Genomic DNA, 27,024 nt, shown 5'->3' with positions numbered 1-27,024 from the left:
CTGCTCCTGCTGTTTCGCTCTTGGTTCAGTGAGTGGCCTGCGTGCCTGTCCCCCACCCCTGTGTGTGTCCAGCATGCGGTCACACGGCTTTGCGTGTACGGACCGACCTCTTTTTGGGGCTTAAAAAAACCCTCGTCTCTTCAAATGTTGGGAGATTCAGCGAAAAGCAAAGTTTAGTCTGTGGCTCCAAAAAGTGTGAAAAATGGCCGGGCCGTCCCAGCGGGATGGCGGCAACACCTGATGGATTAATTAACTTCATAACCACTAGTGGCTGTTGCTCGATCTCATAAGGACCCTGGGCCCCTCACGAAAGATGTAATTTTCTGGTCGGGCCTTGAAGGCTCCCCCGAGTGATGGAGTTTACCCTATGGTGATGGGTGCTCTGGTTCAGCTGTTTAAACAGTGTGAGGAGCCCTGAGAGGTTTATGTCTAGAGGGAAGCCTCCTTTTTTTTAAAAAAAATTCATTAATTAATTAATTTTTGGCTGCATTGGGTCTTTGTTGCTGAGCGTGGGCTTTTCTTTAGTTGTGGTGAGCGGGCTGCTCTTCTTTGCGGTGGCTTCTTGTTGCGGAGCACCGGCTCTAGGTGCGCAGGTTTCAGTAGTTGTGGCACATGGGCTCAGTAGTTGTGGCTCGCAGGCTCTAGAGCGCAGGCTCAGTAGTTGTGGTGCACGGGCTTAGCTGCTCTGCAGCACGTGGGATCTTCCCAGGCCAGGGCTTGAACCCGTGTCCCCTGCATTGGCAGGTGGATTCTCAACCACTGCGCCACTAGGGAAGCCCGAGGCTCCTTCTTTTGTGGACATTTTGGGGCAGTTGCCATGTGTTCATTTTCTTTCATTCATTCATTGCAGAAGCGCTGGTGGAGCCCTCTACTCAGTGTCAGGCCCTGTGCTTATATACCATGTGGTCCCTGCCCTCAAGGGACTCACAGTCTAGCAGAGTGATGGGATGCTTCAAAAGAGTCCAGGGCATGGTGGGGGCCCAGAGGGAAGCAGACACACTCTTTAATAAAGGGATACTTTACCAAGGACATGTCAGGGCTGGCACAAGGGACAAGAAGCTGTGGCTGTTGGCAGAGGGAAGCAGGCCACTGGTGGGGAGCCTTAGGGAGGGGCGAGTACTGCCCTGACCTCTGACCTCCTCGCCCCCCCCATATGAACCCAGATTGAGGTGGTCCTTGGAGGCCAACCTCTGGGGCAGAGCGGGATGGAGAAGAGTAGGGTGGGTCTGGAGGACCTCTTGCACACAGGCCTGGTTCAGGCTCTCCCTGTCTGGGCTAAATGCTTCTTCTAACGTCTTCCAAAAATAATTGCAAAAACTAAGTTTCATAATCTTCTCTGCACCAGGTACTTGCCAAGAACTTCACAAGCCCAACGGCCCTTGTGAAATTTCATGGCAGGCCAGGAGGGAGGCTCTGTTAACACCCACCGAGTTGCCCCCTGCACCCAGCACCCACGTGTGACCCCTCAGGCATACAGAGGGCTGGGATTACAAAGAGGATGGTGCCTTCCCCGGAGCTGACAGTCTCCTCCCCCTCTCTGCTCTTCTTCCCTCTTTTTCTCTTTTTCTCTTTCTCCTTCCTTCCCTCTTCTTTCTGTCTCCCTCCTTTGTTTAAAAAGCAAACATGGATGTTATTATGCACATGCTCATCCCTCATGTGATTTTTCCCATTAAACATGTCATGAATATCTTTACAGTCTAACAGGAAACTGAAGTTCCTTTACAAGCTACTTCAAACATTGTCACATATAGGGCTAATTATAAGATCCACTTGAAAATGTTATTTTTTTACCTACGTTTACCCTAACTTTGGTCTGCCATTATCTTTACCGTGTATTTTATTTTTGTCTTAAAATTTAACTAGTTTCATTGAATGTGAAAGTAATATTGTGCATAATTTTTTTAAAAAAATCAAACACTGGAGAAGGGTGTGAAAAAATGAAAAGTAAATGTCTCCCTGCCCATTTCACCCCCAGTTCCTGGTGGGCCAGTCAGAAACGTAAAGGTGCAGATTGTCAAGACCCAGCCCCACTGCCCCCATAAAGGGTACAAGAAAGCCGTCCATGGAAAAAGACATACAAATAGATGCTCAAACTCCTTCTTAAATTAAAATGAAATTCCATTTTACCCCTCAAACTGGCAAAGATTTGAAAGTTTGGTAAAGTCTAGGACTGTGAACATGTGGGTAAATAGTCACTCTTGCCCACTTTTGGTGCGAGTGTAAATAGGTATAGCCATTTTAAGAAGGAAATTCGATAATACTTAGCAATTTTTAGAAGTTCATACATTTTTTTTTTTTTTTTGCGGTACGCGGGCCTCTCACTGTTGTGGCCTCTCCCGTTGCGGAGCACAGGCTCCGGATGCGCAGGCACAGCGGCCATGGCTCACGGGCCCAGCCATTCCGCGGCATGTGGGATCTTCCCGGACCGGGGCACGAACCCGTGTCCCCTGCATCGGCAGGCGGACTCTCAACCACTGCGCCACCAGGGAAGCCCAGTTCATACATTTTGATACAGAAATTCGAGGATAGGAATGTTTTCTATGAATTCTTAACATAAGCTGACAAAGATGTAGGTAGCGTTATTCAAAATAGTAAACGAAACAAAACAAAAACACCCTAAGTGTTCACCAACAGGGGACCAATTGAAAAAGCATAACAACACCCGTATACTGAGATAGTATGCAAGTATATAAAGAATGAGATGGGTATGAGTCCAGCTCAGGTTCACACAGTTAGCGTAGAGGGATGGAGCTGGGGTTGTAGTCCACACCACCAGACTCTGGAGCCTGAGCTCCCCTTCCCGCTGCCTTCCCATGCAGCCCATTCACACTTTGCATCCCTCTCTTAGATCAGAAGAATTCCGCAACCATGCCTGAGGAGTCAAGACAGCCCTGCAAAGGACTCATCAATGCAATCCGATTTGACAACTTCGGCCTTAAGGACACTGCTAAGTGCTTCAAAGCGTGTGCACCGTCAGGGAATGAACCCTGCAATCTGAGAAACTTGCAGAGGTAAAGGGCCCTCTGAGATGGAGAAGGAATCTGGGGGCTCTGGCAGGGGTGGAGTAGGGAGGCTGTTAAGAAGGGATGGAGCTATCAGCCCTTTTGGACCCAGAAGATGCTCCTCTCATCTTACCCTTCCACCTTGTTTGACACCCACATTCCCCCTGACCACCAAGACCCTATGATCTAGGGGATGCAGAGGTGAAATTAGCCCCTGTCCCTGTCATTGGGAGTTGTAGAGGGAGAGACATGGCCCCAAGTGATGGTGATTCTAGAGTGTGATCATACAGAGGGTAGACAAGGCACCAGGTTAGCTCAGAGGAGGGAAATCTGCTAAGGCTTCACAGATGAGGCCACCCATGAATGGGTTTTGAAGACTGCATAGGAGATTTCCCATTGGACTCAAGCAGTGTTAGGGGATACAGGGAGAACTACAGTGCTTTGAACTGTGAAAGAGTAAAGTGCTGGGGATGGAGGCAACAATGGGGAGGTTGGGTGGGGGGGTTGGACTGGAAATCTAAGCAGGGACCAAAGTGTGAAGGGTTGTGTAAACTATACCACTGCGGGAGGGGGCAGGGCAATGATACATTTTAAATACAGGAAGAGCATAGTCAACTTCGCATTTTTAGAAAGATGGCTCAGGCTTCAGGGAAGTATATGAGGGTGGTGATGTGACAAGAGACGTGAGCAGGTAGGATGCAACTGTGGTGGTCTGGGTAAGAGTGAGGGCTGAACAACCACCAGCACCACCACCAATTGGCACTGTGTACCTGGATAGGAGGGATGGGTCAGAGACATTGAATGATGTAGAATCAGTGCGATCAAGAGACTGATAAGACCAAGAGACCAAGAGATACTGGATTAAGGGAGAGGAAGGGGTTTGGAATACAGCATCTCCAAGAGTCACCTTCAAAAGATCTTTGCCTTTCTCCCCTCCTCTCCCTTCCAATCAGAGTTACCCATCCTCTTCTGGGATACTCAGGACAGGCTTGTATGCACTCAGTATATATTTGTTGGAGAAAATGAGTGAAAAGTTTATGTTCTCAGACTTGGTGTTAGCACAACAATCTGATTGAGTGCCATCACTTCAGTGGCCTGAAAAGGCTCCCATGAGTACCTGCAGCTGCTCCGGGAGCTTCGGATCTCCAAGCAGCTGTTCAGGAGGCTCCTCTTTGTGCTGCCTTATGGAGGGCTTAAACACCTTGGGGAAAGTAGGAGCTCTGACATCAGAAGATGTGGACTTGGTTCCCAACTCTATCACTTCACCAAGTTATCTCCTTTACCTTTACAACCCTGTGAGGTAGGTCCTGTTATCAACCCTTTTTTCAGATAAGAAAACTAAGGCTCCCATAGGTTAAATAACTTGCCCACGTTACACAACAGGTAGGTAGCAAAATCAAACATGAACCTAGGTCTGGAGGGCAGTAGGGGAGGTGTACAGTAATACAGACTAGGGTCAGACTGGCAGTGCTCAAAAGTGGAATTGGACTTTGGACAGGTTAACTTTCAGTTTCCTCATCTGTAAAATGGGGCTGAAATAACACCTGACTTGTAGAATACTGCAAAGATTAAATACATAATTCAGACACGTTAGCTGTTATCATTATCTTACCAGCATTGTCATTTCATTACTGTTGCAAAGCCTTTATTCTTGATCTCTCTCCTATACCTTCCTCCTGGGGTGGTTGTTGAGATTAAAGGAGATTATGCATGGAAAAGTTATTAGCAAATAATAGGAACTCAATAAATTTGAGTGTTCTTTATTTTAATGACTCTTTCTGATTATAAAAGTAATTTTATATTTTTTTTTAATAAATTTATTTTATTTATTTATTTTTGGCTGCATTGGGTCTTTGTTGCTGCGTGCAGGCTTTCTCTAGTTGCAGTGAGCGGGGGCTACTCTTCGTTGTGGTGTGCGGGCTTCTCATTGCAGTGGCTTCTCTTGTTGCGGAGCACAGGCTCTAGGTGTGTGGGCTTTAGTAGTTGTGGCACGAGGGCTCAGCAGTTGTGGCTCTCAGGCTCTAGAGCGCAGGCTCAGTAGTTGTGGTGCATGGGCTTAGCTGCTCCACGGCATGTGGGATCTTCCCAGACCAGGGCTCCAACCCGTGTCTCCTGCATTGGCAGGCAGCTTCTTAACCACTGTGCCACCAGGGAAGTCCAGTAATTTTATTCTTCATAAAATATTTAGAAAGTAGCTATAAGAAGGAAAGTGGAAAATTCCCCTTCTTACTATCCAGAGATAATCATTATTTTCATTTTGGTATATTTCTTTAGATAGATAGATAGACAGATATGGATGGATATAGGTAGCTATAGATATATCACATACCTCATTTATCCATTCTACTATGTTGATGGATAGTAACATTTGGGTGGTCTCCAGTTTCTGGCTTATACAAAGAGTGTTGCCGTAAATATTTTTGTTCGTGTATTTTGGTGAATGTATGTATTTCTGTAAGGTATATTCCTAGGAGTGAAATTGGTGGGTCATAGGGCAGGCATGTGATTAGCTTTAATAGAAACTGCCTAACAGTTTTCCAAAGTTCTTGAACCAAATTTCACTCCCACAATCAGTGTGTGATAGTTCTAGTTGCTTCACATCCTTGTCAACACTTGGTATTGTCTGCTTTTTCATTTTAGCCATTCTGGCAAGTTTGTACTGTATCATATGGTGATTTTAATTATATTTGCCTGATTAAGTTTAACTTAATCTTTCATATATTTATTAGACATTTTGATATCCTTTTTGTGAAATGGCCTTTTAAGTCTTTGGCTTGTTTTATGGTGTTGTTTTAATTTTTCTGAGTGATCTTTAGGGGTTCTTTATACATTCTGGTTACATGTCTTTGCAAATAGATACACATGAATATGTTCTCCTTCATTGTGGATTGCCTCTTCATTCTCTTAGCGTTGTCTTTTGACTACAGACAGATATTCTTAATTTTAATGTAGTGTGATATACCAGATTTTTACATTATAGTTAATGCTTTGGGGTCTTATTTAGGAAATGTTTGCTACCCCAGGATCATGAAGATACTCTTCGATGTTTTCTTCTCAAAGATTTATTGCTTTATCTTTCACGGTTGTCTCTATGATCCACTAAAAGAAAGTAAAATACTGTGGAAAACTCTTACTTTTCAGAATTTTCAGCTTAGCTAGTGCCTCTCAGACTATAGAGTCTCACAATTCTGAAAAATGTCTGGAGGAGAAATCAGCTGTACATTTGAGACCCTTCGAGTGCCCAGGTTTATTTCTTCACCCTCTGCACTGCCCCAACACCACCACCAAGACCACCAAATGCCCTGTTTATACTTGACAAAGTGCTCTTGTGCCTGTTTGCAATCCAAACCCAGCCACAGTCAACCACTGATCTGTCTGGGCATTTTATATAAGGAAACCGTACAACATGTTGTCTTTTGCATCTGGCCTTCTTCACTTAGCACGTTTTTGAGGTTCATTCATATTGTGACAGCAGGGCATTTTTTTTTTGCAGTACGCGGACCTCTCGCTGTTGTGGCCTCTCCCGTTGCGGAGCACAGGCTCCGGACGCGCAGGCCCAGCGGCCATGACTCACGGGTCCAGCCGCTCCGTGGCATGTGGGATCCTCCCGGACCGGAGCACGAACCCGTGTCCCCTGCATCGGCAGGCGGACTCCCAACCACTGTGCCACCAGGGAAGCCCAGCAGGGCATTTTTTATGACCAACAGTGACCTCTATTCAGATGAAGCTCAAATTCCCAGCCTTTCGTCCATGCTTAGACAAAGGACATGCTTAGAATGAGCACATGTCCCCGGGGGAAGAAAAGCAACAGCAGATTTTCAGTTCATTTCTCTATGATGCTCCCTCTGCAGAATTTTAGCCCCTCTCTGCTTTAGCAGCTCTCTGATGGCATTAAACAAATTATTTCTGTATTATATCTAGCTTTTCTATTTGTTCTCAGTGAGAGCATTGATCCATCACAAATAACTCCACCCTACTCAGAAGCAGAAGTCCAAAGCCTGAATTTTTTCCAAGAAAATCTATTTTGAGGTATTTTTTATATATATATATATATATATATATATATATATATATATATACACACACACACACATATATGACAGCAAAATGCATACATGTTAACGGTACAGATCAACAAAATTTTACATATTTATATACACATCCTTTAATTACCACCCACATTAAGCTATAAAACTTTTCTAGCCTCACAGAGGGGTCCCTCCTGCTCCTTCCCCATCAACAGTGCCACATCATGGTAACCATTATTTTAAGTTCTATAACCAAGTATTGATTTTTCCTGTTCTCAAACTTCCTATAAATAGAATCACGTAGTGCATACTCTTTTGTGTCTGTCTTCTTTCCCTCATCTGTATGCCTGAGTTTCATCTTTTTTTGTTGTTTTGTTTTTTTTGTTTGGTTTCTTTAGTCTATCCATAGTTTGCCCTCATTGCTGCCGTATAGTATTCTGCAGTATTAATATACCACTATTTACTATCTCTTCTACTGTTGATGAGCATTTCCATTGTTCTGATTTGGGGCTGTCTTAGTTCAGGCTGCTGTAACAAAGTACCATAGCCTGGGTGGTTTAAAAACAAATTTATTTCTCACAGTTCTTTAGACTGGAAGTCTAAAATTGGGGTTGGGTTCTGGTGAGAACCCTCTTCTGGGCTGCAGAGTGCAGACATCTTGTACCTTCACATGGCAGAAAGAAGGATGAGAGAGCTCTCCGGGGTCTCTTTTATAAGGGTACTATCCCATTTATGAGGGTTCTACTCTAGTGAATTACCTCCCGAAGTCCCCACTTCCTAATACTGTCACGTTGGGGGTTAGGATTGCAACATATGAATTCGATGGGGCAGGGACACAAACATTCAGTCCATAACAGGGGCTATTATGAATAAAGCTGCCATGAACATTTTTGTACATGATGAATTTTGGTAAGCACTGACATGGTGACTGTATCCATTTACACTCCCACCAGCAATGTGTGAGAGTTTGAGTTATCCCACATCCTTATGATACTTGAGTCTTTTTTTTTTTTTTTGCGGTACGCGGCCCTCTCGCTGCCGTGGCCCCTCCCGCCGCGGAGCACAGGCTCCGAACGCGCAGGCTCAGCGGCCACGGCTCACGGGCCCAGCCGCTCCGCGGCATGTGGGATCTTCCCGGACCAGGGCATGAACCCGCGTCCCCTGCATCGGCAGGTGGACTCTCAACCACTGCGCCACCAGGGAAGCCCAATAATTTGTTACTTTTTTATCATTGAGTAATATTCCATTGTAGGGACATACTTCATGTTTATTCTTTCACCAATTGATGAACATTTGGATTGTTTCCAGTTTGGGGTTATTACAAATAATGCTGCCATGAACATTTGAATTCAAGTCTTTGTGGACATACGTTTTCATTTCTTTGGGGTAAATACCTAGGAATGGAATTGCTGGTATATATAGGAAGTCCATGTTTAGCTTTTTAAAAAACTGCCAAACTGATTCTCAAAGTGGCTATATCATTTGCTTTCCCATCAGCAGTATAAAAGGGCTATAGTTTCAATACATTTTTGCAGTATTGTCAGTATTTTTGGTTATAGCCATTCCACTGAGTGTGGGTAGTATTTCACTTTAATTTGCATTTGACAAATGACTAATGACGTTGAGCACCTTTTCATGTGCTTATTATCCACTGGTGTATTTTCTTTGCTGAAATGATTATTCAGATCCTCCCCTCTTTTTTTTTTTTTTTTTTTCCAGTACGTGGGCCTCTCACTGTTGTGGCCTCTCCCGTTGCGGAGCACAGGCTCCGGACACGCAGGCTTAGCGGCCATGGCTCACAGGCCCAGCCGCTCCGTGGCATATGGGATCTTCCTGGACCGGGGCACGAACCCGTGTCCCCTGCATCGGCTGGTGGACTCTCAACCACTGCGCCATCAGGGAAGCCCCTTTCCCCTCTTTTTAAAAATTGGGTTGTCTTCTTATTATTGAGCTTTAAGAATTCTGTACGTAATCTGGATACAAGTCCTTTATCAGACGTATGATTTGCAAATATGTATTTTCTCCCAGTACATATTTTGTCATTTCATTTTCCTAATAATGTCTTTTGAAGATCAAAAGCATTTAATTTTGATAAAATCCAACTTAAATTTAAAACATATCAAAGAAATGTTCATTTAGCCCACAATTACAAAAGTTTTCCTCTAAGTTTTCTTCTCTATGTGTATAGTTTTAGCTCTTATAATTAGGTTCATTTTGCATTTGGAGTTCATTTTCTGTGCACAGTGTGAGGTAAATGTCTAGCTTTATATTATTACTCTCATTTTGCATTTGGATATCTAGTGGTTTCGGCACTATTTATTAAAAAGACTATGCTTTGTTCATTGAATTGCATTTGGGAGGGCATTTCATTGAACAGCCAAATACAAGTTCCTGGAATGTCTTCTTCCCATTGAGATAGTAAACCAGAAACAAACGACGTTGCTGGGGGGAAATGTAGAGATTAATGCTGCCATGAAAGGCTTTAACGAAGCAGGAGTGATGGTGATACCTATTAACTCCATTTAACTCACCAGAAGTCAGGTGGATCTTGGAGAATGACTATGGACCGTCATTAACTTAATCAGGTGGTGAGTCTAATTGCAGCTACTGTCCCAGATGAGTATGTTTACACAAAGAAATCAACACAGCCCCTCACAATTGGTATACAGCTATAACGTGGCTAATGTTTTTTTCTCCGTACCATTTTTCAAGGACTGCCAGAGGTAGTTTGCTTTTGCTTGGCAGAGCCAAGAGTATAGAGCCACAGTGTTCCCTCGGGGTTACATCACGTCTCATTGCTGTCATAAGATAGTTCACAGAGAACTCATTTATCTTGACATTCTACAGAGTCCACTGTATTGACAACATTATGCTGATTAGATCTGATGAGCAGAAAGTGGCAAGTTGTGAAGATGCCTTAGGAAGACATATGTGAACTAGAGGGTAAGAGACAAACTTCACAAGAATTCAGGGTCCCATCACCTCAGTGGATCTCCTGGACATTCAGAGGACTAGAGAATATCAATATATGCCCTCCAAGGTAAAAGACAAGTTGTTGAACCTCACACCACTTACAATGAAAAAATGTATCATGCAAACATGAACCAAAACATATCTGAATAGCTAAATCAATATCAGACAAAGAAGATGATCCTTAAATTGGTGTCAACTTTATAATTAAAAATGCAGTTGTAGGGGCTTCCCTGGTGGTGCGGTGGTTGAGATTCTGCCTGCCGATGCAGGGGACACGGGTTCGTGCCCAGGTCCGCAAAGATCCCGCATGCCGCAGAGCGGCTGGGCCCGTGAGCCATGGCCGCTGAGCCTGCGCATCCAGAGCCTGTGCTTCGCAACGGGAGAGGCCACAACAGTGAGAGGCCCGCATACAGGAAAAAAAAAAAAAATGCAACTGTACATCCATGGTTTAAACTTTTTGAATATATGTTACTTTTCACAACTAAAACAATTTTTTTTAAGTGCTCTGAGAACCAGATCAGGAAATCTTCTCTCAAGAAGATAAATTCATGGGCTGTTTTGTAAGGCCAAGGAATTTTTTAAGTGCATGAGGTGAACTATATGTATTGTGAAATACAATTCTCTATTTTATTTGGTAACAATAAAAATCACAATACTTCTTCATTTAGATTTTTAAAAGATAAATAAAAAACTAGTATCAGTTGGTATAGCTCAATCAATGGATTTGGACAATCTCAACCCACTGTTTCTGGATGAATGTTCTAATTGCCTGAACCATCCAATCTTGTTTACACATATTTGCATGGTTTACTCTTTATATTTTACAATATTTTTTTCCTGTGGTTTCCTTGGAGTTTTATTCCTTGGTAACTGTGTTCCAAAAAATGATGTCAAAATAAAAGCCTCCCTTTTGCCTCCCTGGTAAGCCCTCCATAGCTACTCCTTTCCAGTAGCCTCGATCTGGCTCTATCTGCTCTTGTTCCCCTTCTATACCATTGCTACCTCAGCCTTCACCTGTTTAAAATTGCTTTAAAAAGGTGGGCAGCAAGTCTTAGGACCCCAGGCTTGGGAAAAGGGACTCTGGCCAAAGAGAAGTTTCAGCACCACGGAGAGCGCCAGGATAGGGACGTGGATGGGAAGGGGGACTTTGCTCACCCTAACTTTCTAGCCCATGGCAAGGGGGCTGCGGTAAAACAAATGGCAATTAAATTTGTGTTTATTTTATGTGTAAATTATGTGTTTCCAAGACCAGCTCAGTTCCCATACAGCTAAGTCTTCAACGGCTGAATTCCCAGTATTCATCTAGCACTCAATAAATGTGAGTTAGCCCTCACACCACACAGTGATCATCCCACAGTTTGGAATACTCAGAAGAATTTTTCTAAAGAAGATTTACAGAGACCAATAAGCACATGAAAAGGTGCTTAACATCATTAGTCACTAGAGAAATGCAAATTAAAACTGCAGTGAGATACCACTTCACACCCACTAGGATGGCTATAATTGCAAATGAAACAAAACAAAGTGAAAAACATCAAGTGTTGGCAAGAATCTGGAGAAACTGAAACCCTCATTCATTGGTGGTGGGAATATAAAATGGTGCAGCTGCTATGGAAAACAGTTTAACACTTCCTCAAGAAGTTAAACAGAATTAACACAGCAATTCTACTCCTAGGTATCCACCCAAAAGAATTAAAAACAAGTCTTCTAACAAAAGCTTTTACGTAAATACAAGCAGCTCTATTCACAATAGCCAAAAAGTGGAAACAATCCAAATGCCCATCAATGGTTAAATGTATAGACAAAATACGGTATATGCATACAAAGGAATTTTATTCATCCATAGAAAGGAATGAAATACGTATACACGCTACAACATAGATTAACCTTGAAAACATGCTAAATGAAAGAAGCCAGACACAAAAGACCAGATATCATATAATTCCATTTATATGAAATGTCCAGTATAAGCAAATTCATAGATTAGTGGTTGCCAGAGGCTGCGGGAAGAGTAACTGCTTAATGGGTTCAGGGTTTCCTTTTGAGGTGATGGACATGTTCTGGAACTAGATAGCAAAGATGGTTTCACACATTGTGAATGTATTTAATGCCACTGAATTGCACACTTTAAAATGATTAAAATATATTTTGTAGTTTATAAAATACATTTTGTATTTTATTTTATTTTGTATTTTATGTATACATAAAATACAAAGTACATTGTAATGTATTTTGTTACAAAAAAAGAGAAATACATAAAATACTCAGAGGGGCCACTGGCTCCGGAATCCCTCAGAACCAGCATGAATCACTCCCGTGCCACCCCTCTCCTCCTGCAGCATCCCAGGGTCTTCCCTTTGATATTCTGGGTCACCTCTCCTACACCAGGAGCCTGATGATTGCTGCGCATGGTATCTCTCCTCCCGTCATCCAGGTGAGTGGACCAGGTGAGCGGGTAACTCAGCCTGCAAGACCCTATCTTCCCTTGTAGATACTGGCTGAACTATGAGATCCATCTGGTGGAGAAGAGTCTGACAGAGACAGTGAATATGGATTTTTTGAAGGCTCTTGTCAAGAACATCAACACCAACATCTCAGAAGACCTGCACTTCTCTCTGACCCCCTCTCAGGTGAAGGCTTCCCCCCATCCCCACTGGCTGGTCCTGGTCCTACTTTCCTCAGGCATATTTTTCTGAGAGTCATGGTCTGTGCTTGGTGCCCATCAACAGTTATCCTTCCCATGTCCCGTTTAGTAGTTCTCTGCCACCTGGCTAATGGGTGCTGTGAGTTAATTGGTTGAGTGGATCCTGGTAATATATTACCCAGGGTGCTAGGATGAGACCTTCAGAAGATCACCGAATCGAGAGTCAGGATTCTAGCCCTGGACTTCCCACCACCTGATTAGGTGTCCTCCAGGAAATCCCCTCCCCTCTCTGGGCCCCTGAGTCCTCATCTGTAAAATGAGCTCGAAGGCTCCTCCAAAGTCTGAGGTTCCCTTGAACTCTTCCACCAGGGGACACATTAGAAACCAGGTAAAGGCACTTGTAGAGGTGCTGCAAAGGGTTAACGGGCAGACTCTGGGTTTACATAGGTCTGGATTCAAATCCCAGTTCCGCCCCTTACCAGCTATTGTGATATTGGGCAAATTACCTAACTTTTCTGAGCCTTGGTTTCCCCATCTGTAAAATGGGGATGGTATTGCCCACTTTCAAGGTTGTCAGAGGGAGCAAATGAAATAACTCACCGGGAATGCTTGGTGCAGCAAGGGCACAGCCTCACTTAAGGCATAAAGCTGAGGGTGGAAGTTTGGGCAGCAGGGAAGTGGCCTATCGTGGAGGGATTTTAGGTCTGCCTGGAGAAGGGGAGATGGAAGATGGACGGGACCTTTCTCAACCCTTTATCACGTCACCCCAGCAGCTGAGCCCTCTGCGTGGGGTAGGCACCGGCCTGTGAAATCAACCACATGTCCTTTTGACAAGGTTCTGGATTGGGAAGCAGAAAGTTGAGGCTCTCGGCTACAACACTTAGCGCCCCCTGTTCCAATGCCCATGGGATGCTTTTGAGGCAGGACCAGGTGGGACCAGGCTACAGTCCCAGGGGGAGCAATGAGGTCAGAGAATGAACAAAACATGCTTCGCAACTATCAGTAAAATTTAGTTTAATATTTTGACCATTCTTAGCTTTTACAAAATGTGTTGTTGTTGGGTGAGGGTGGGTATCACATTCAGTGTGAATTCTTGTGTCCTCCCTCTTGGCCCTTGCTGTCTCCCTTCCTGATGGCCTTACGCTTTCCATTTATCCCTGAGTTGGAAAATAGACACTGTCCCCATAGCCGTATGTCAGCACAACGGGGGTCAGGACCCTGGCCAAAAGCACCACAACTGACCCTCTCTAACACTTGCAAACTGACCTGTCCAGGTGTCGCCCCTTCACAGCCCACTTTCAACCTGATGGGTGGCCGCGCGGGCATCTTACTGGCTCCATTCTCCATATTGGGAAAACCGAGGCTCCACAAGGGCTGTGATTTGGCCAGGAGCTCACAGCCTGGACAGAGCAGGGCTAGGACCGTGTCCCCAGGTGTCCTGCCTCTCAGAGCTGTCCTCGGTCCTCAGTGCTGCCCCACCACCCAGCATGCCTGTTTCTCCTTCCACCTGGGGGAGGGGTGGGCAGGACCTGTGTTGGGGGCTGGGCTCCTCAGGGAAAGACAGAGCGGCTGGGTCTGTGGTTGCAGATTCCGAAGCAGGTGACAGAGGACGAGCACCGGCACACTGACAGAGTCCGGCTGCCCAGGAGCCTTTTTGGATCCTTGCAGGGCAGCAGGCCAATGGTTCGGTTGGCCATAACCATCCTGGATATTGGTTCAGGGAATGTCTTCAAGGTGAGGAGAGGCTCAGGGTGGCTGAGGTTCCATGCTTGGTTAAGCAGGACATGCTTGCCCTCTCTGGAGTCTTTGCTGAGGGGCCCGATGGGGATGGAGGAGGTGAGGAGCCTCTGGAGGGTGCCTAAAGCAGCCGAGGCCATCCCAGACCCCCGTCTCTAGGGTCTGTGGACTGCGGGCTCACGCCGGTTATTCACGCTCCGCTGTTTGGACTGCCCACACCTGTGCCCTTGGACTCCTGTGTGTGTATCCCAAGTGTGTTCATGACCCCTGTGTGGCCTCGTGCACGCACAAACATGTATCTCCTTCCTTATTCCTGGTGCGCACGTAATCACGTGTGCTGGTGTGACCATGTTCACATGAGCAAGTGTACCCAGGCCCTTGCAAATTTGTACCAGGCGTGTCCCCAGAGGTGTGTCTCCACTCCCATGGGGACATGTGTATCCCTGAGTGCTGATGTGGGCAGGTGCGCCCCACCTGTAGGCACCACTGCCCTCCGTTTCCCGGCTGATCTTCCTTCTAAGCCTGCACTCCAGTTAAGAGGGCGGAGGAGGCCTGGAGACCAGCAATGGAGAGCCATCAGGTACACGGCTTTGCAGCCGTTTGGCCTGGAGGGTAGGGCCCGCCCTGGCCCAGCTGGAGCAGACTACAGAGAGCAGCAGGAAGAAGGTCGCCCATGACTCCCTGCCCCCTGTTCCCCCGGCCCCAGACTTTGCCCTCCAGGCAAGGGCCACAAGCCCTAGAGGCTCCCAGGAGCCCTGAGAAGGGCTGGGTTGGGGCAGCCGCTCGTGCAGCCTGGCCTCACCCGTGTCCCTCCACAGGGCCCTCGGCTCAGCCTAGAGGATGGCAGCAGCGTGTTGAACAATCGCGTGGTGGGCTTGAGTTTGGGTCATATAAACGTCACTGGCCTGGCTGAGCCTTTGGAGATCACCTTCTCCCACCAGCACCAGCCTCCTGTGAGTCCCCCACCCTGGCCTGGCAGCTCCTGAGGGGCAGACATGTGGGTGGGCACCCCTGGGCATAGGGGCAGACACACACGGACTCTGCACACCCCACGCTCCCACATCCATCTGGGTTTACATAGGTCTGGATTCAAATCCAGACACACAATTGTGCCCAGGGACACACGCCCACCCTGTGCACGCATGTCTCCACATGCCTCCCCGACACCCTCCGCTCCTGTGCTCACAGAGATGCCCAGGGGACCTGGCAAACACACGTGCACGCGCACGGCTGCCCACACACACGCTCCCCTAAAGGCACGTGCCTGCAGACATGCGCCCCTGCCAGCCACAGCCCCGCACCTCTTCACACCCCCGACGCGCTGACCCAGGATACATCAAACGCTTCGCGTTCCTGTGTGACCACAGGCTGAGACTTGCTTCTACCTAATGCGTGCCTGTGCTGAGACCCAGAGCACACTGTCTTCTCCCCCTCCCCGTCCTACCCTCCTCTCCCCTCTCCCAACTTCCCCTGCCTCGCCCCGACTCCCAATCTCTGGTTTCAGAACATGACCCTCAGCTGTGTATTCTGGGACGTGACTAAAGGTAGGGCCTGGAGGATCTTCCCTGGGTAAGATGGGCAGAGGGTAAGGGCTCCTTAGGGGACAGGACTCCAACCGCAGGGCCCCTCCCCTCTTTCTTTCCTCTCTTTCCCTGCCTTCCCCTCCCCTCTGCTTCCCTATATTCCCGGCCCCTCCCCTAGGCTCCCTCTCCTCCCCAGCGTCGTCAGGAGACTGGGCTTCCAAGGGCTGCTCCACAGACGTCGGAGTCAATAGGACCATCTGCCGCTGTGACCACCTGACCTTCTTCGCCTTGCTGCTGGTAATGGCGGGCCACCCCACCCCCCGCCATCCTAGCAATTCTGGAAGTGCCAAGGCTCCCGGCCCAGGGAGGAGGCTGCCTGGCCTGGTCTCCAACTGATAGGATTCTTATTTGGGGGATCGTCCACAGAGGCCGATCTTGGACCAAGTCACCGTAAAGACCCTCACACGCATTTCCCAGGCTGGCTGTGGAACCTCCATGATCTTCCTGGCCTTCACCGTTGTCCTCTACGCTTTCCTGAGGTGGGTCACCCCATCCCCACCCCACATCTCCCTCCTGCCCTCAAGGGCGGCAGCAGGGCAGGGTAGAAACCAGCAGGGTAGTGTTAGTCATGCAGCACTATACTGATATTTTCTCCAAACCTCCGTTTCCTCACCTATAAAATGGGATTGGAGGTTGAAATGTGTCTGGCTATTTCAGTTACAAGTGGCAGAAGCTCAACTCAGATTGGCTTAAACATAATAGGTAATGTGTGGTTCACAGAACTGAAAAGCCCAAGGTGAGCTCACTTCAGGTGATGTTGGATCCAGGGGCTCAAAAGATGTCCCCAGGACTTGGTGTCCCTCTGATTCTCAAAACTTTGCTTTCTCCTTTGTCAGTCATGTCAGGCAACTTCTCCATACTCAGGGGCCTTGGGGAGCCCCAGGCTTGCATCATAGCTTCTTAGCTGCCTGGACAGCTAATATTCTAAACTAAGGCCCAGAATTGAAGTTTCTAAAAAAACTTTATTGGACTTCTCTGATGGCACAGTGGTTAGGAATCCGCCTGCCAACGCAGGGGACACGGGTTTGAGCCCTGGTCCGGGAGGATCCCACATGCCGCGGAGCAACTAAGCCCGTGCACCACAACTACTGAGCCTGCACTCTAGAGCCCAAGAGCCACAACTACTGAGCCCTCATGCCACAACTACTGTAGCCTGCGAACCTAGAGCCCATGCTCCGTAACAAGAGAAGCCACCTCAATGAGAAGCCTCCGCACCACAACGAAGAGTAGCCCCTGCTCGCTGCAACTAGAGAAAGCCCACGCACAGCAACAAAGACCCAATGCAGCCAAAAGTAAAAATACATAAATAAATAAATTAAAAAATTTTTATTTTGAAATAATTATAGGCTAACAGGAGCTTGCAAAAATAGTACCTAGAGTCCCATGGTTCCTTCATCCAGCTTTCCTCAGTGATGACATTTTCTATAACTGTAGTACAATATAAAACCAGGAGATTGACATTGGTACAGCACTGCTAACAAGACTACAGAGCTCATTCAGTTTTCACCATTTTCCACATGCACTCAATTGTGTGTGTGCGCGCATGTCCACACACGCACACAGGACTGGCTATATCATTTGTAGGGCCCAGTCCAAAATGAAAATATGTAGCCCGTTGCTCAAAAATTATTAAGAATTTCAAGATGGTGACAGCAGAGCATTAAAACGAGCATAGGGCCCTTCTGAGTGCAGGGGCCTGCAGAGGTCATACACCAAGGAAGCTGACCCTGTGCATGTCCTGTGTGTGTGTGTGTATATATGTCTATGCAGTTTTATCCCATGTATACCAGAGTTGAGTTATACTGGTCTAACTTAGACCATGTGCCCATGACTGAACACGCCACTGTGGTGAAAGGATGAATTACACTGATTGGTCAGGCCACCCTAGTGCCTGCTCTTGGGTTTGAGAGTGCATGGCTGAGAGTGGGGAAGGGTGCTCCCAAGGGAAACCTGGGGCTGTTTCTGGAAGAAGGAGGAGCAGAAACATCAGAGGCTACTGCAGCCTGTGCCCAGGCCCCGGCCATGGCGGAGGGAGCCACAGGAACTGCCAGCCTCAAGAAGCCTGTGGGAGCAGCCCCACGGCTGGCCTCCCGACCCACGACGGGCCTGGAGCAGCCCTTGGTCTCCTGACTCCCGGTCTGGGGCCCTCCCACTGCCTTCCTGCACATGCTGGCACTGTCTGGCCCTGGGCTGAGGCCCCCACCAGCCCTGCCCACTCCATCTCGGACCGAACTGTGAGTGTAAGTGGTGCCGGCCCTGCCCGCATCCCCCGAGCCCTGGCCGAATACAAGCTGAGCATGACTTGCCAGCTGGCTGCACTGCTGGACCCTGTGAGACGGGCTCGGAGCACCAGGAGGAGCCGTCAACCTCTCCCAGGGGCAGGGCCTGGCATCTCAGGTGAGGTGGACATTATCCCTCACGCCCGCTCCAGGCAGCCCTGAGCTCCCACCCCTCCAGTGAGAGTCCTTTGGCAGCTGATTTGCTAGGAATTCGCAGTGGGAACTCCACAGAGGGGGAAGTGAGCCCTGGGAAGAAGCCCTGGACTGGGAGTCTGGAGCCCCTGCCCTGTGCTGTGACTCTGAGTCCCTGTTCCTCTCTGAGCCTCACCCTCCCTACTAAGTTCTAGGCTTCATACATCCATGCCCTGTCTGCCCACTCACTCAACCAATGCAGGGCTTCCTCCTGCTTATTGTGTTAGGCCCCAGGTCAAAGCCTGGGGAGAGACGGAAATAAGGGGTGGGTGGAGAGTTACGCTGCGCTCACTCCTGGGAAACTTCCAAATAAGCCTGGGATAAGTGACGTTCAGAGACAGCCTTCCCAGAAAGAAACACCCAAGGGGGATTTTGAAGGTGAAGCAGGGAATGGCATTGAGAGCAGAGGGAAGAGTGTGGGCAAGTCCGGGAGGCGTAGAGAAGCAGAACGCATTTAGGGAATTGCCAATTAGGTAGTTTGGCTCAAGCGTGGAGTCAAGGGATGAAGCCAACAGGATCCAGAATCCACAGGGCCCTACGGGTCGTGAGAGGGCTCGTGGACTTGAACTGGAATGTTCTCACACGCTGGTTGCTGGCAGGGATGGAACAGAGGTGATCGGACGGAGAGGCCTGGGTGCCCCCTTGCAGCCTCTCACTGGCCCTTCTCGCCCCAGGTTTTCCCGGCAGAAGTTGAACTCCGAAGACGTCCCCAAGATCCACGTGGCCTTGAGCGTCAGCTTATTTCTCCTGAATCTGGCCTTCTTCATCAATGTGGGGTACGGCCTGAAGGGGTCCGATGCTGCCTGTTGGGCCCGGGGGGCCGTCTTCCACTACTTCCTGCTCTGTGCCTTCACCTGGATGGGCCTGGAAGCCTTCCACCTCTACCTGCTCGTCATCAAGGTCTTTAACACCTACTTCGGGCACTACTTCCTGAAGCTGAGCCTCGTGGGCTGGGGTAGGTGCCGCTTGGCCAGGCAGAGGGGATGGCTGACTCTGGAAGACGCAGCAAGGGGACCAGCCTGGGGCGAGGGAGGGGCAGCTCCCTCTCTGATTGGCTCAGAGCTCGAGGGATGGACAGCTGGAGGGGGATTTGGAGGAGGACGTGCCAAGGGAGCCCCAGCAATGCCATACCTCCTCCTCCCCTTGCCCCCAGGCCTGCCTGCCCTAATAGTCATCGGCACTGGGAGCGCCAACAGCTATGGCCCCTACGCCATCCGTGACAAGAAGAACACCACCACGCTGGAGCTGTGAGTGCTGGCTGTGGAAGCTGCGGTGGCCTCAGGGTCCTGGGGGCCAGAAGGAGGTGGAGGTGGGGAGAGGAGGGAATCCTGGGAAGAGAGACGAGTAAGTCAAAGCAAAGGATCCTCAGATCCAGCTAGCGCACGGCCTGCAGGGGTAAACTGAGGCCCAGAGAGAGGAAGTACAATGAGAGAGGGGGTGAGAAGGAGAGAGAACCGGACCAGGAGGCAGGATGCCTTGCTCTAGCCTGGGTCACCACAGCCTATATAGCACCTTTGGGCAAATTTTAAAAGGTACCCCCCCATCCCTCTGACCTGCCATGCCAGGTGCTCAGCCTGGTGAGTGGAGGGTGATTGGATCTCAGCCCCCACCTGCCCCCCAGCCAGGTGCCCTTGTGCAGGGCACAACCTGCCCAATATTTGCAGCAGCGCTGATTCCACCCAGACTCTGTCTCTGAGTAGCTGTGTGACCTTGGGCAAGCCTGTCCCCTTCCAGAGCCTCGGTCTCCTCATCTGTACAATGGGGGACTGATCCACATGCTCTTTTGGGCTTTCACTCCTGCAGTGCAGGGAACAGGGGAGCTGAGCTGAGCCTCTCCCAGGGTACCTGCCTGAGGCCCATGGTTCTGTGCTAAGAAGAGCTGGTGGGGCCTTGGTCCTGTCCCCAGGGCCTCAAATGCAGGGCCCCAGGGGCCAGGCAGGGAACATAAGTACATGCAGCGGCCTGGGTGGGCACAGCGACAGACTGGCAATCACGTGCCAGTCTAATGGGCAGCTGACTACTGTCCCTCCGGAAGGCATCCACAGAGCTGCCAGCTGTATGGTTTTATAAGAGAAGCAGAAATCTGGATGTTTCAGGAATTCCCTGGCGGTCCAGTGGTTAGGACTTGGTGCTTTCACTGCCAGGGCCTGGGTTCAATCCCTGTTCAGGGAATTAAGATTCCACACGCTGTGTGGCGTGGCCAAAAAAAAATTTGGATGTTTATGCCAAACATTTCACTTTTAAAAGGTGGTCATTAATTCAATTTTTTTTTTCTTACAACATAATGTGGGGTGAACGAAACATGTCTTTGGGACAGAACTGGCCTTTTACACTCACTGGTCTAAAGAGACAGCAGCCTGGAGCCTCGTGACAGCCCCTCCCCCGGGAGAGTGGGGAATGGATGGGTGGAGATGGGAGAAGGCATCTTTTTGGTCAGAGAAGATCTGGCAGGGAGACAGCCCAGGGCTTGCTCTCAGGAGACTTCCTCTGGTCCTAACGGCCATCCGCCTCCTCCAGATGCTGGTTCTGTGAGAAAACTGCCACCTCTGCGCTCTACGTCACTGTCCACGGCTATTTCCTCATCACCTTCCTCTTCAGCGCCGTGATCCTGGGCCTGGTGGCCTTGAAGATCTTCACTATGTCGAGTGCCACAGCGGGCAAGGAGAAGCGGCAGCACTGGAAGGGGGTCCTCACCCTGCTGGGCCTCTCGAGCCTGGTGGGCGTGAGCTGGGGGCTGGCCATCCTCACACCCCTAGGCCTGTCCACCACCTATGTCTTTGCACTGTTCACGTCTCTGCAAGGTGAGGCTCCTGGGCCAGGGAGGTGACGAGCTGCCTCGCCTGCACCAGGGGGTGGGGCTTTGGGGGGAGGGGGTAGATGGCAAGAAACAGGATTCTACTCAGGCTCGCTCAAGTCCAGGGCACTGATTTTAAATATCCAAGGCTCCCCCAAGGACCCCAGGACAGGAAGCCTGGCTGACCTCATGGGAGCTGGTAGCAGGGTCAGGAAAAGCCACCCAAACCAAAGCAGATACTTTCCCATCTTTTTCTCTGGAGTCACACGTAGTCTCTCACCTTCTCTCTGTGGAAGCTTCTTCATTCTTCTCTCCACTGGCCCATTCCTACCCATGGCCCCCAACTGGCTGCCCAATATGGCCCCCTCATCCCTATGTGACCTTCCAAGTCTAGTGACCATGGTCTGCTTCAGTCTCTTCCATGTTCTTAGGAGAGTCAAGGATCTGACTGGGCCATCTTGGGTCAGGTGTACATGTCTGGTCCAATCATCTGTGACCAGGAGGGCGGGATCATGTGATGTGAAGGCCACGTGACACAAACAGAATCTCAAAGGGGCTGTGAAGGCAGGAAGCAAATGGTTAGTGGAGGAAATGCTTGCTACGTCTGCTCCCTGCTCCCGCGGGGTTCTTTCTCTGATACCCAGCAAAGGGGCAGGCGCCCAGGGTGCATGTGGGACACGGTTTCCCCGCCCACACCTGTCCTCTTTGTTCCTCTTACTCCTGTTTCATACACGCAACTTAAAGAAGCATCACAGCCTGACTGTGAAGAGAGGAATGACAAGGAGTTACTAGGAACCGAGGGGTCCTAGATCCGGCAGGTGCAAGCCCACAACAACAGGGCTGGCTCCCAGTGCCTCACAAGACTACATGGCACCATGGTTGGCAGCACTTGGGGACAAGCAGACCGGGGTTCAAATCCCACCTCCACTCACCACCCCAGCAAGTCACTCAGCTCCTCTGATCCAGTCACCTGTACAGCTGGGATAATTCCAGTACTTTTCTCGCCAGATTTCATGATGAATAACTGAGATAATGTGTGTGTGTAATACAGGAGGCCTTCAATATGTGGGAACTATGTTAACAACAACAGAAGTCGTTATTATTAGGCCACTGGAGACTGTCCCCAGATGAAGAATTATGAGTCCACCTCTGAAAATTCCCAGGGGTTACGGCTTGGAGAGGGATGCACCTTGAAACTGTGGATTATGTCATTATCCTTTCTGAGGTTACCCATCATAGTTAAGTCTGAACACTTCACCGCACTGAGTTATTTCAACTGAGTGTAACTCAGTATTTCTCTCTTCTTCCCAAACAGAGCCCTCAGCCCACTTTAACTGCCCTTGAACTCTTCTCAATATTTTTTATTGTTGTGTAGGGTTTTAGTTCTACATTTCTTTTAAAGAAACACAAAGATTTTTACTTTTCTATCAATTTCTGTACTTACTACAATTTTCATACCTCACGTCTTCCCTTTTCTTCTTGCTGAAGCACATCCTGCAATAATCCTCTATAAGAGGGGCAGGGTAGTTGTCTTGCATGTCTGAAAATTCCTTCTTTTCGGTCTTTCTTTTATGAGATAGCTGTGTGTATAGATTTTATTTCGAGGACTCTGGATTTCATTCTCAAGTTATCTATTTGGTTCTTTTTCAGGAGTAGGTTTCATTTTTTGTCTGATTTTTCTATACATTCTTGAACTTTTACAGTGGAGCGATTCCTCCTCTGAGTGGCCGCCAGCCCAGGCCCCACCCCAGGCTCACTGAGGCCCTCTCCTCCCTGACAGGTGTCTTCATCTTCTGCTGGTTTGTTGTTCTCTACTTCCCAAGACAGAGCACCGTGACCTCGTCTTCCGGCACTGCCCGGGCTGACCAGACCCTCACCGTGTCTCATGAATAGCGGGCTGCCGTGTGGCCAGGCTGGGGCTGGCCTGCACTCTGGACTCAGCTCTGATTTGCTGAGTGACCTTGGTGGGAGGGAAGAGGTGCTCCCTGCTTCCTTCTGGGCCTCAGCGCCCTTCTCTGTACAATAGGACTGGGGAGCTAGGGGATGGGAACCAGGTTGGACCATGTGGCCTCAAAGGTCTTATCCAGATACACCTATGGGTCTGAGAGTTCACAGATCCAGGATGGCAGGAGTCTCAAATCCCTGTAATCCTAAGACCCTGCCGGCACGCCCACCCCCTGCCTTCAGAGCAAAGCGGCCTTCTGGTCTCAGGAAGGGCCTGAGCCCAAATAAGGAAGTCTGTCATTGGCCTCTTGAAGGAGCCCCCAGCCGCTCCCCTCCCTTCCTTCCCCTTGTCACTGCCCTCCCACAACTCCACCCTCTGGCCGGGCACCTGGGGGGCCCACAGGGCCACCATCCCCTCAGGCACTGGGGCAGTTGTGGACTGGAGGTTTGTTGCCTGGTGGCGGGGGGGGGAAGTGGGGTTTGGTCCTCGCACCCAGGCTGCCCCTAGTCTCAGCCACTCACCAGGGCCCATCCTCATGGAAGACCCCCTACCGTTCAGGGGGCTGCCAGCCCTCCAACTGTTGGGGACACCGAATATCAAAGAATGCCACTTACTCAGTAGGTGGGATACGTCAAGCAAGCCCCCGTTCCCCACTCTGGCCTGCCCCTGTCTCGGGTCGACGGGGCGGGAGGGGACGGGAGGGCGGGGCGGGGCGCTGCACCTCTGACGCCTGAGGAGCCAGGGCCGGGGGCAGGGGGTGTGGGCTGAGCAGAGACAGGGTGGGCATTTCTTCTGAAGTCTGAGCTCCTATAGAGCAGGCGGGCACTTTGACAGCTTTGCTCGCTCACCGGTTCAGCCCAGCCCCACGTTTGGCAGGCCCTGAATAAATATTAGTTGGCCCTCGATGGAGGTGTGAGTTTGGCACCAGCCTGACAGGGCCCTGAGCCAGGGGAGTGCCTCAGGCCAGACCCAGCTGGGTTTGTCACTTCCAGTGGCTGGACTTGGTTTCGAAACCACTGGTTTCCTCAGTAGGAAGCAAAAAAGAGGCAGTGACAGTAGAGACAGAAGTAGGGATACAGAGATAGAGAGATGGAGAGAGAGAGAGAGAGAGAGAGAGAGAAAGAATTAACAGATGAACTGCCACAAAGAAAGAAAACAAAAGGAGAGAGACGGACAGATGCAGAGACACACTGGCCCCCTGGCCTGGCCCAACCAGGAGGGCAGGGCACTGGTATCCGTCCCCGTCCCCTTACAGCCACTGCGCACTTCAGCCCTAACTTACTACTGGGACAGCTCACCCTCCCTCCCCAAACCTCACCCTTCCCAGTGTGCTTTGCAGACGGTCCAGCGCCTTCTACAGGTGAGAAGCCTGCCTCTTCCCCCCAGATGCCCTGGACTGGATTCCCCTTCTCCCTCCTCCCACCCAGCAAACAGATGAAAGAAAGGAGGCCCGGGACCCTTGGTTTATGCAAGTCACTGTGTTCCTGGAAGGAATCTTAGAGTGTGGACATTGTGACAGTTGAGCCACATTATCAGTTTTTGTGGGCAGACTTGGTGGGTTTCGGGCTTATCTTCACAAACAGCCGTTTCTCACACTGAAGGTCTCAGCAACCTTACCCCAAAGTCTCAGGGTTACTAACCTGTCCTCAGAAAGAACACTGATCCAGTGTCTGACAGGCCTGGGTTCAAATCCTAGCTCTGCTGCTTAGGGCCTGTGTGACCCTGGGCCTGTCACCGCACCTCTCTGAACCTCAGTTTCACCCTGTGTAAGATGGGGCTCATTGAGTCCTTGCCTTGTCCTGAGAGCATTAAGTGAGGTGACAAAAGTAAAGTGCCCAGCACTAAGTCAGCAGGAGTTAGGTTGCTCCCTGAGAACCCCCCTTGGCTTAAAGAAAACCTGGGTGTAAAGCAGATTGTGAGCTTCTGCAACCTGTTTGTAAACTGGGAGGGTGTGAAGTTTAAAGCTCCCTTCCAGATTCCTTGTACAGCTCTGCCAAGTGGACCAGCCCTGGGTGGGGAGGATGAAATGGAGGCCGAGAGAGGCCCAGGGACCCACCCAAGACCACCCTGCAAGCTGGGCCAACAGTAGAGCTGGGGTCTCCATGGGTTTAAGAATTATCACCTCATTCCTGACCCCCGAGTCTCAAGGGAAATCCTGGGTGGTGGCTTTTTCTTTCTTCTTCCTTGCTTTCTCATTAAGACGTACTCAGTGGGATGTGCGACCAACAGAACAACAAGCGCCGGATGGGCTGCGTTTCCAGGTGCAGATGCGGAGGGCAGACGGGGAGCGTAGCTAATAGTACAGATGTCCTTTTCTCTGCCTGGCTCTCCACCCCAGGGCCAGGCAGGGGCAGAGGGCCTGGGGTCCCTCATTGCCTGAAGTCACTGCAAAAGTGGCTCCAAGTGCCAAGTGGAGCGCGTGCTCAGGCCAGGGAGGGCTGTGGCAAAAATACATCCCAAGGTCCAGCGTGGATAGACAGGGTTCCCCTGCCACTGAAACATCACAAGAGCAGCCTGGGAGGTGGATAGCACCATGGTTACGAGCATGGACTCTGAGGTCAGCCTCCCTGGTCCAGATTCTTTGCCTTGGACCAATTCCCCACTTACTGAATCTGTAAAGCAGGGATGGCAGTAGCTGCCCGACAGGGCTGATGATTAAATGAGATACTGGCTAAGACGGCTGCCCACCTGGCTCAGCGTGAATGTGACTAAGCCAGAGCTTGGCCTTGGCTGACACTTTATCAGGCTCTGGGTTGCAGTGGTCATCTGTGTGCTGCAGGAAGAGTGTCCCCTCACCGTGGTTCCCTGCCTGGTTCTCTCTGTTCTGCCTCAATTTCTTCATTCCTAGTATTTTTTCCATTACAATCTAACAAATAGACAGGAAATAAGAAGACCTATTTGCTCTGTGCTTTCAGAGAGGTAACAATATCAAAAGATAAGAGTTCTTCACAATTTGATCTATGAATACAATGTGATTCCAGTAAAGATTCTAAATGATATTTTTAGACTTTCTAAAACTTATTCTAAAATTTATATTAAGGCATATAGTCCTCAAATAGCTAAGTCATCCTTAATGAAAGAGGACATAGAAAGAAGAACTGACCTGCAGATATAAAGATTTTACAAGGCCATAGTGATAAATTCACCATGGAGTCTGTGCAGGGATAGGCATGAAGACCAGTGGAACAGAACAGAGGGCTCAGTGGCAGACTCGTGTGCACCTGGGGGATTTAATACACGACAAGAGTGACATCACAAAGAAGGGACGAATGGTCTGATGGTGGTATTGGAAAATTAGCTCATTGTATGGGGAAAAATAAAACAAAATCCTTACTTAACCCCTCATACAGAGATGGGCTCCAGGCAGAGTAAAGGTCTAAATGGGATGGCAAAATTATAAAGTTAACATAGGAAAATATTTTTGTGACTTAAGTGCAAGGAAGGATTTCTCAAACAAAAATTCATAAGCACAAAACATCAAACCCAAACCTGATAAATTTAATTACATCAAAATTAAGGTTTTCTGTTTAATGAAGGTCACCATGGGAGATGTTAGAAGACATGTGACAGAATGGGGGGAGGTATTTGCAGCATCTGAAACCAGGGATTAACATCTGGAAGTCCTGCAATCCAAACAAGATACTTCCCCAATAAAGAAAAATGGTCTGAGGTTTTAAAAGACAATTTCAGAGGAGGAAACGCCTAAAACTAACACATTAGCACATAAAGACACATTTAAAATCATTAGTAATCAGAGAGAGGCATGTTAAATTACAGCGAGATCTCATTGTACCTCTATGAAACTGGCAAACATAAGGAAGGGAGAGAATATCAGCTGCTGGTGGGG

At 49.0% G+C, this 27,024-nt stretch overlaps 1 protein-coding gene across 8 annotated transcripts in view; it reads left to right on the top strand.

Moving 5' to 3' along the window:
* The window catches only part of LOC101281790 (adhesion G-protein coupled receptor G1), a 70,599-nt gene extending 44,437 nt beyond the window's left edge, over positions 1-26,162 (top strand). For 5 of the 8 annotated variants that reach the window (XM_049702786.1, XM_049702784.1, XM_049702789.1 and 2 more), the window contains 12 exons: positions 2,849-3,011; positions 12,495-12,633; positions 14,235-14,381; positions 14,544-14,636; positions 15,203-15,337; positions 15,889-15,928; positions 16,086-16,204; positions 16,334-16,446; positions 19,113-19,393; positions 19,592-19,685; positions 20,956-21,239; positions 23,013-26,162. In XM_049702786.1, the coding sequence (XP_049558743.1) occupies positions 2,849-3,011; positions 12,495-12,633; positions 14,235-14,381; positions 14,544-14,636; positions 15,203-15,337; positions 15,889-15,928; positions 16,086-16,204; positions 16,334-16,446; positions 19,113-19,393; positions 19,592-19,685; positions 20,956-21,239; positions 23,013-23,125 (1,721 nt within the window). In that variant the 3' untranslated portion in view covers positions 23,126-26,162. The remainder of the gene's footprint in view (positions 1-2,848; positions 3,012-12,494; positions 12,634-14,234; positions 14,382-14,543; positions 14,637-15,202; positions 15,338-15,888; positions 15,929-16,085; positions 16,205-16,333; positions 16,447-19,112; positions 19,394-19,591; positions 19,686-20,955; positions 21,240-23,012) is intronic. The other 3 variants (XM_049702788.1, XM_049702790.1, XM_049702792.1) reach the window with 3 other exon arrangements.
* The last annotated feature ends 862 nt before the right edge of the window (positions 26,163-27,024 follow it).

This window comes from Orcinus orca, chromosome 20 (assembly GCF_937001465.1).
Source record: "Orcinus orca chromosome 20, mOrcOrc1.1, whole genome shotgun sequence".
NCBI lineage: Eukaryota > Metazoa > Chordata > Mammalia > Artiodactyla > Delphinidae > Orcinus > Orcinus orca.
The sequence above is the reverse complement of the archived record's forward strand: the minus strand, read 5'-3'. Positions and strand labels throughout refer to the sequence as shown.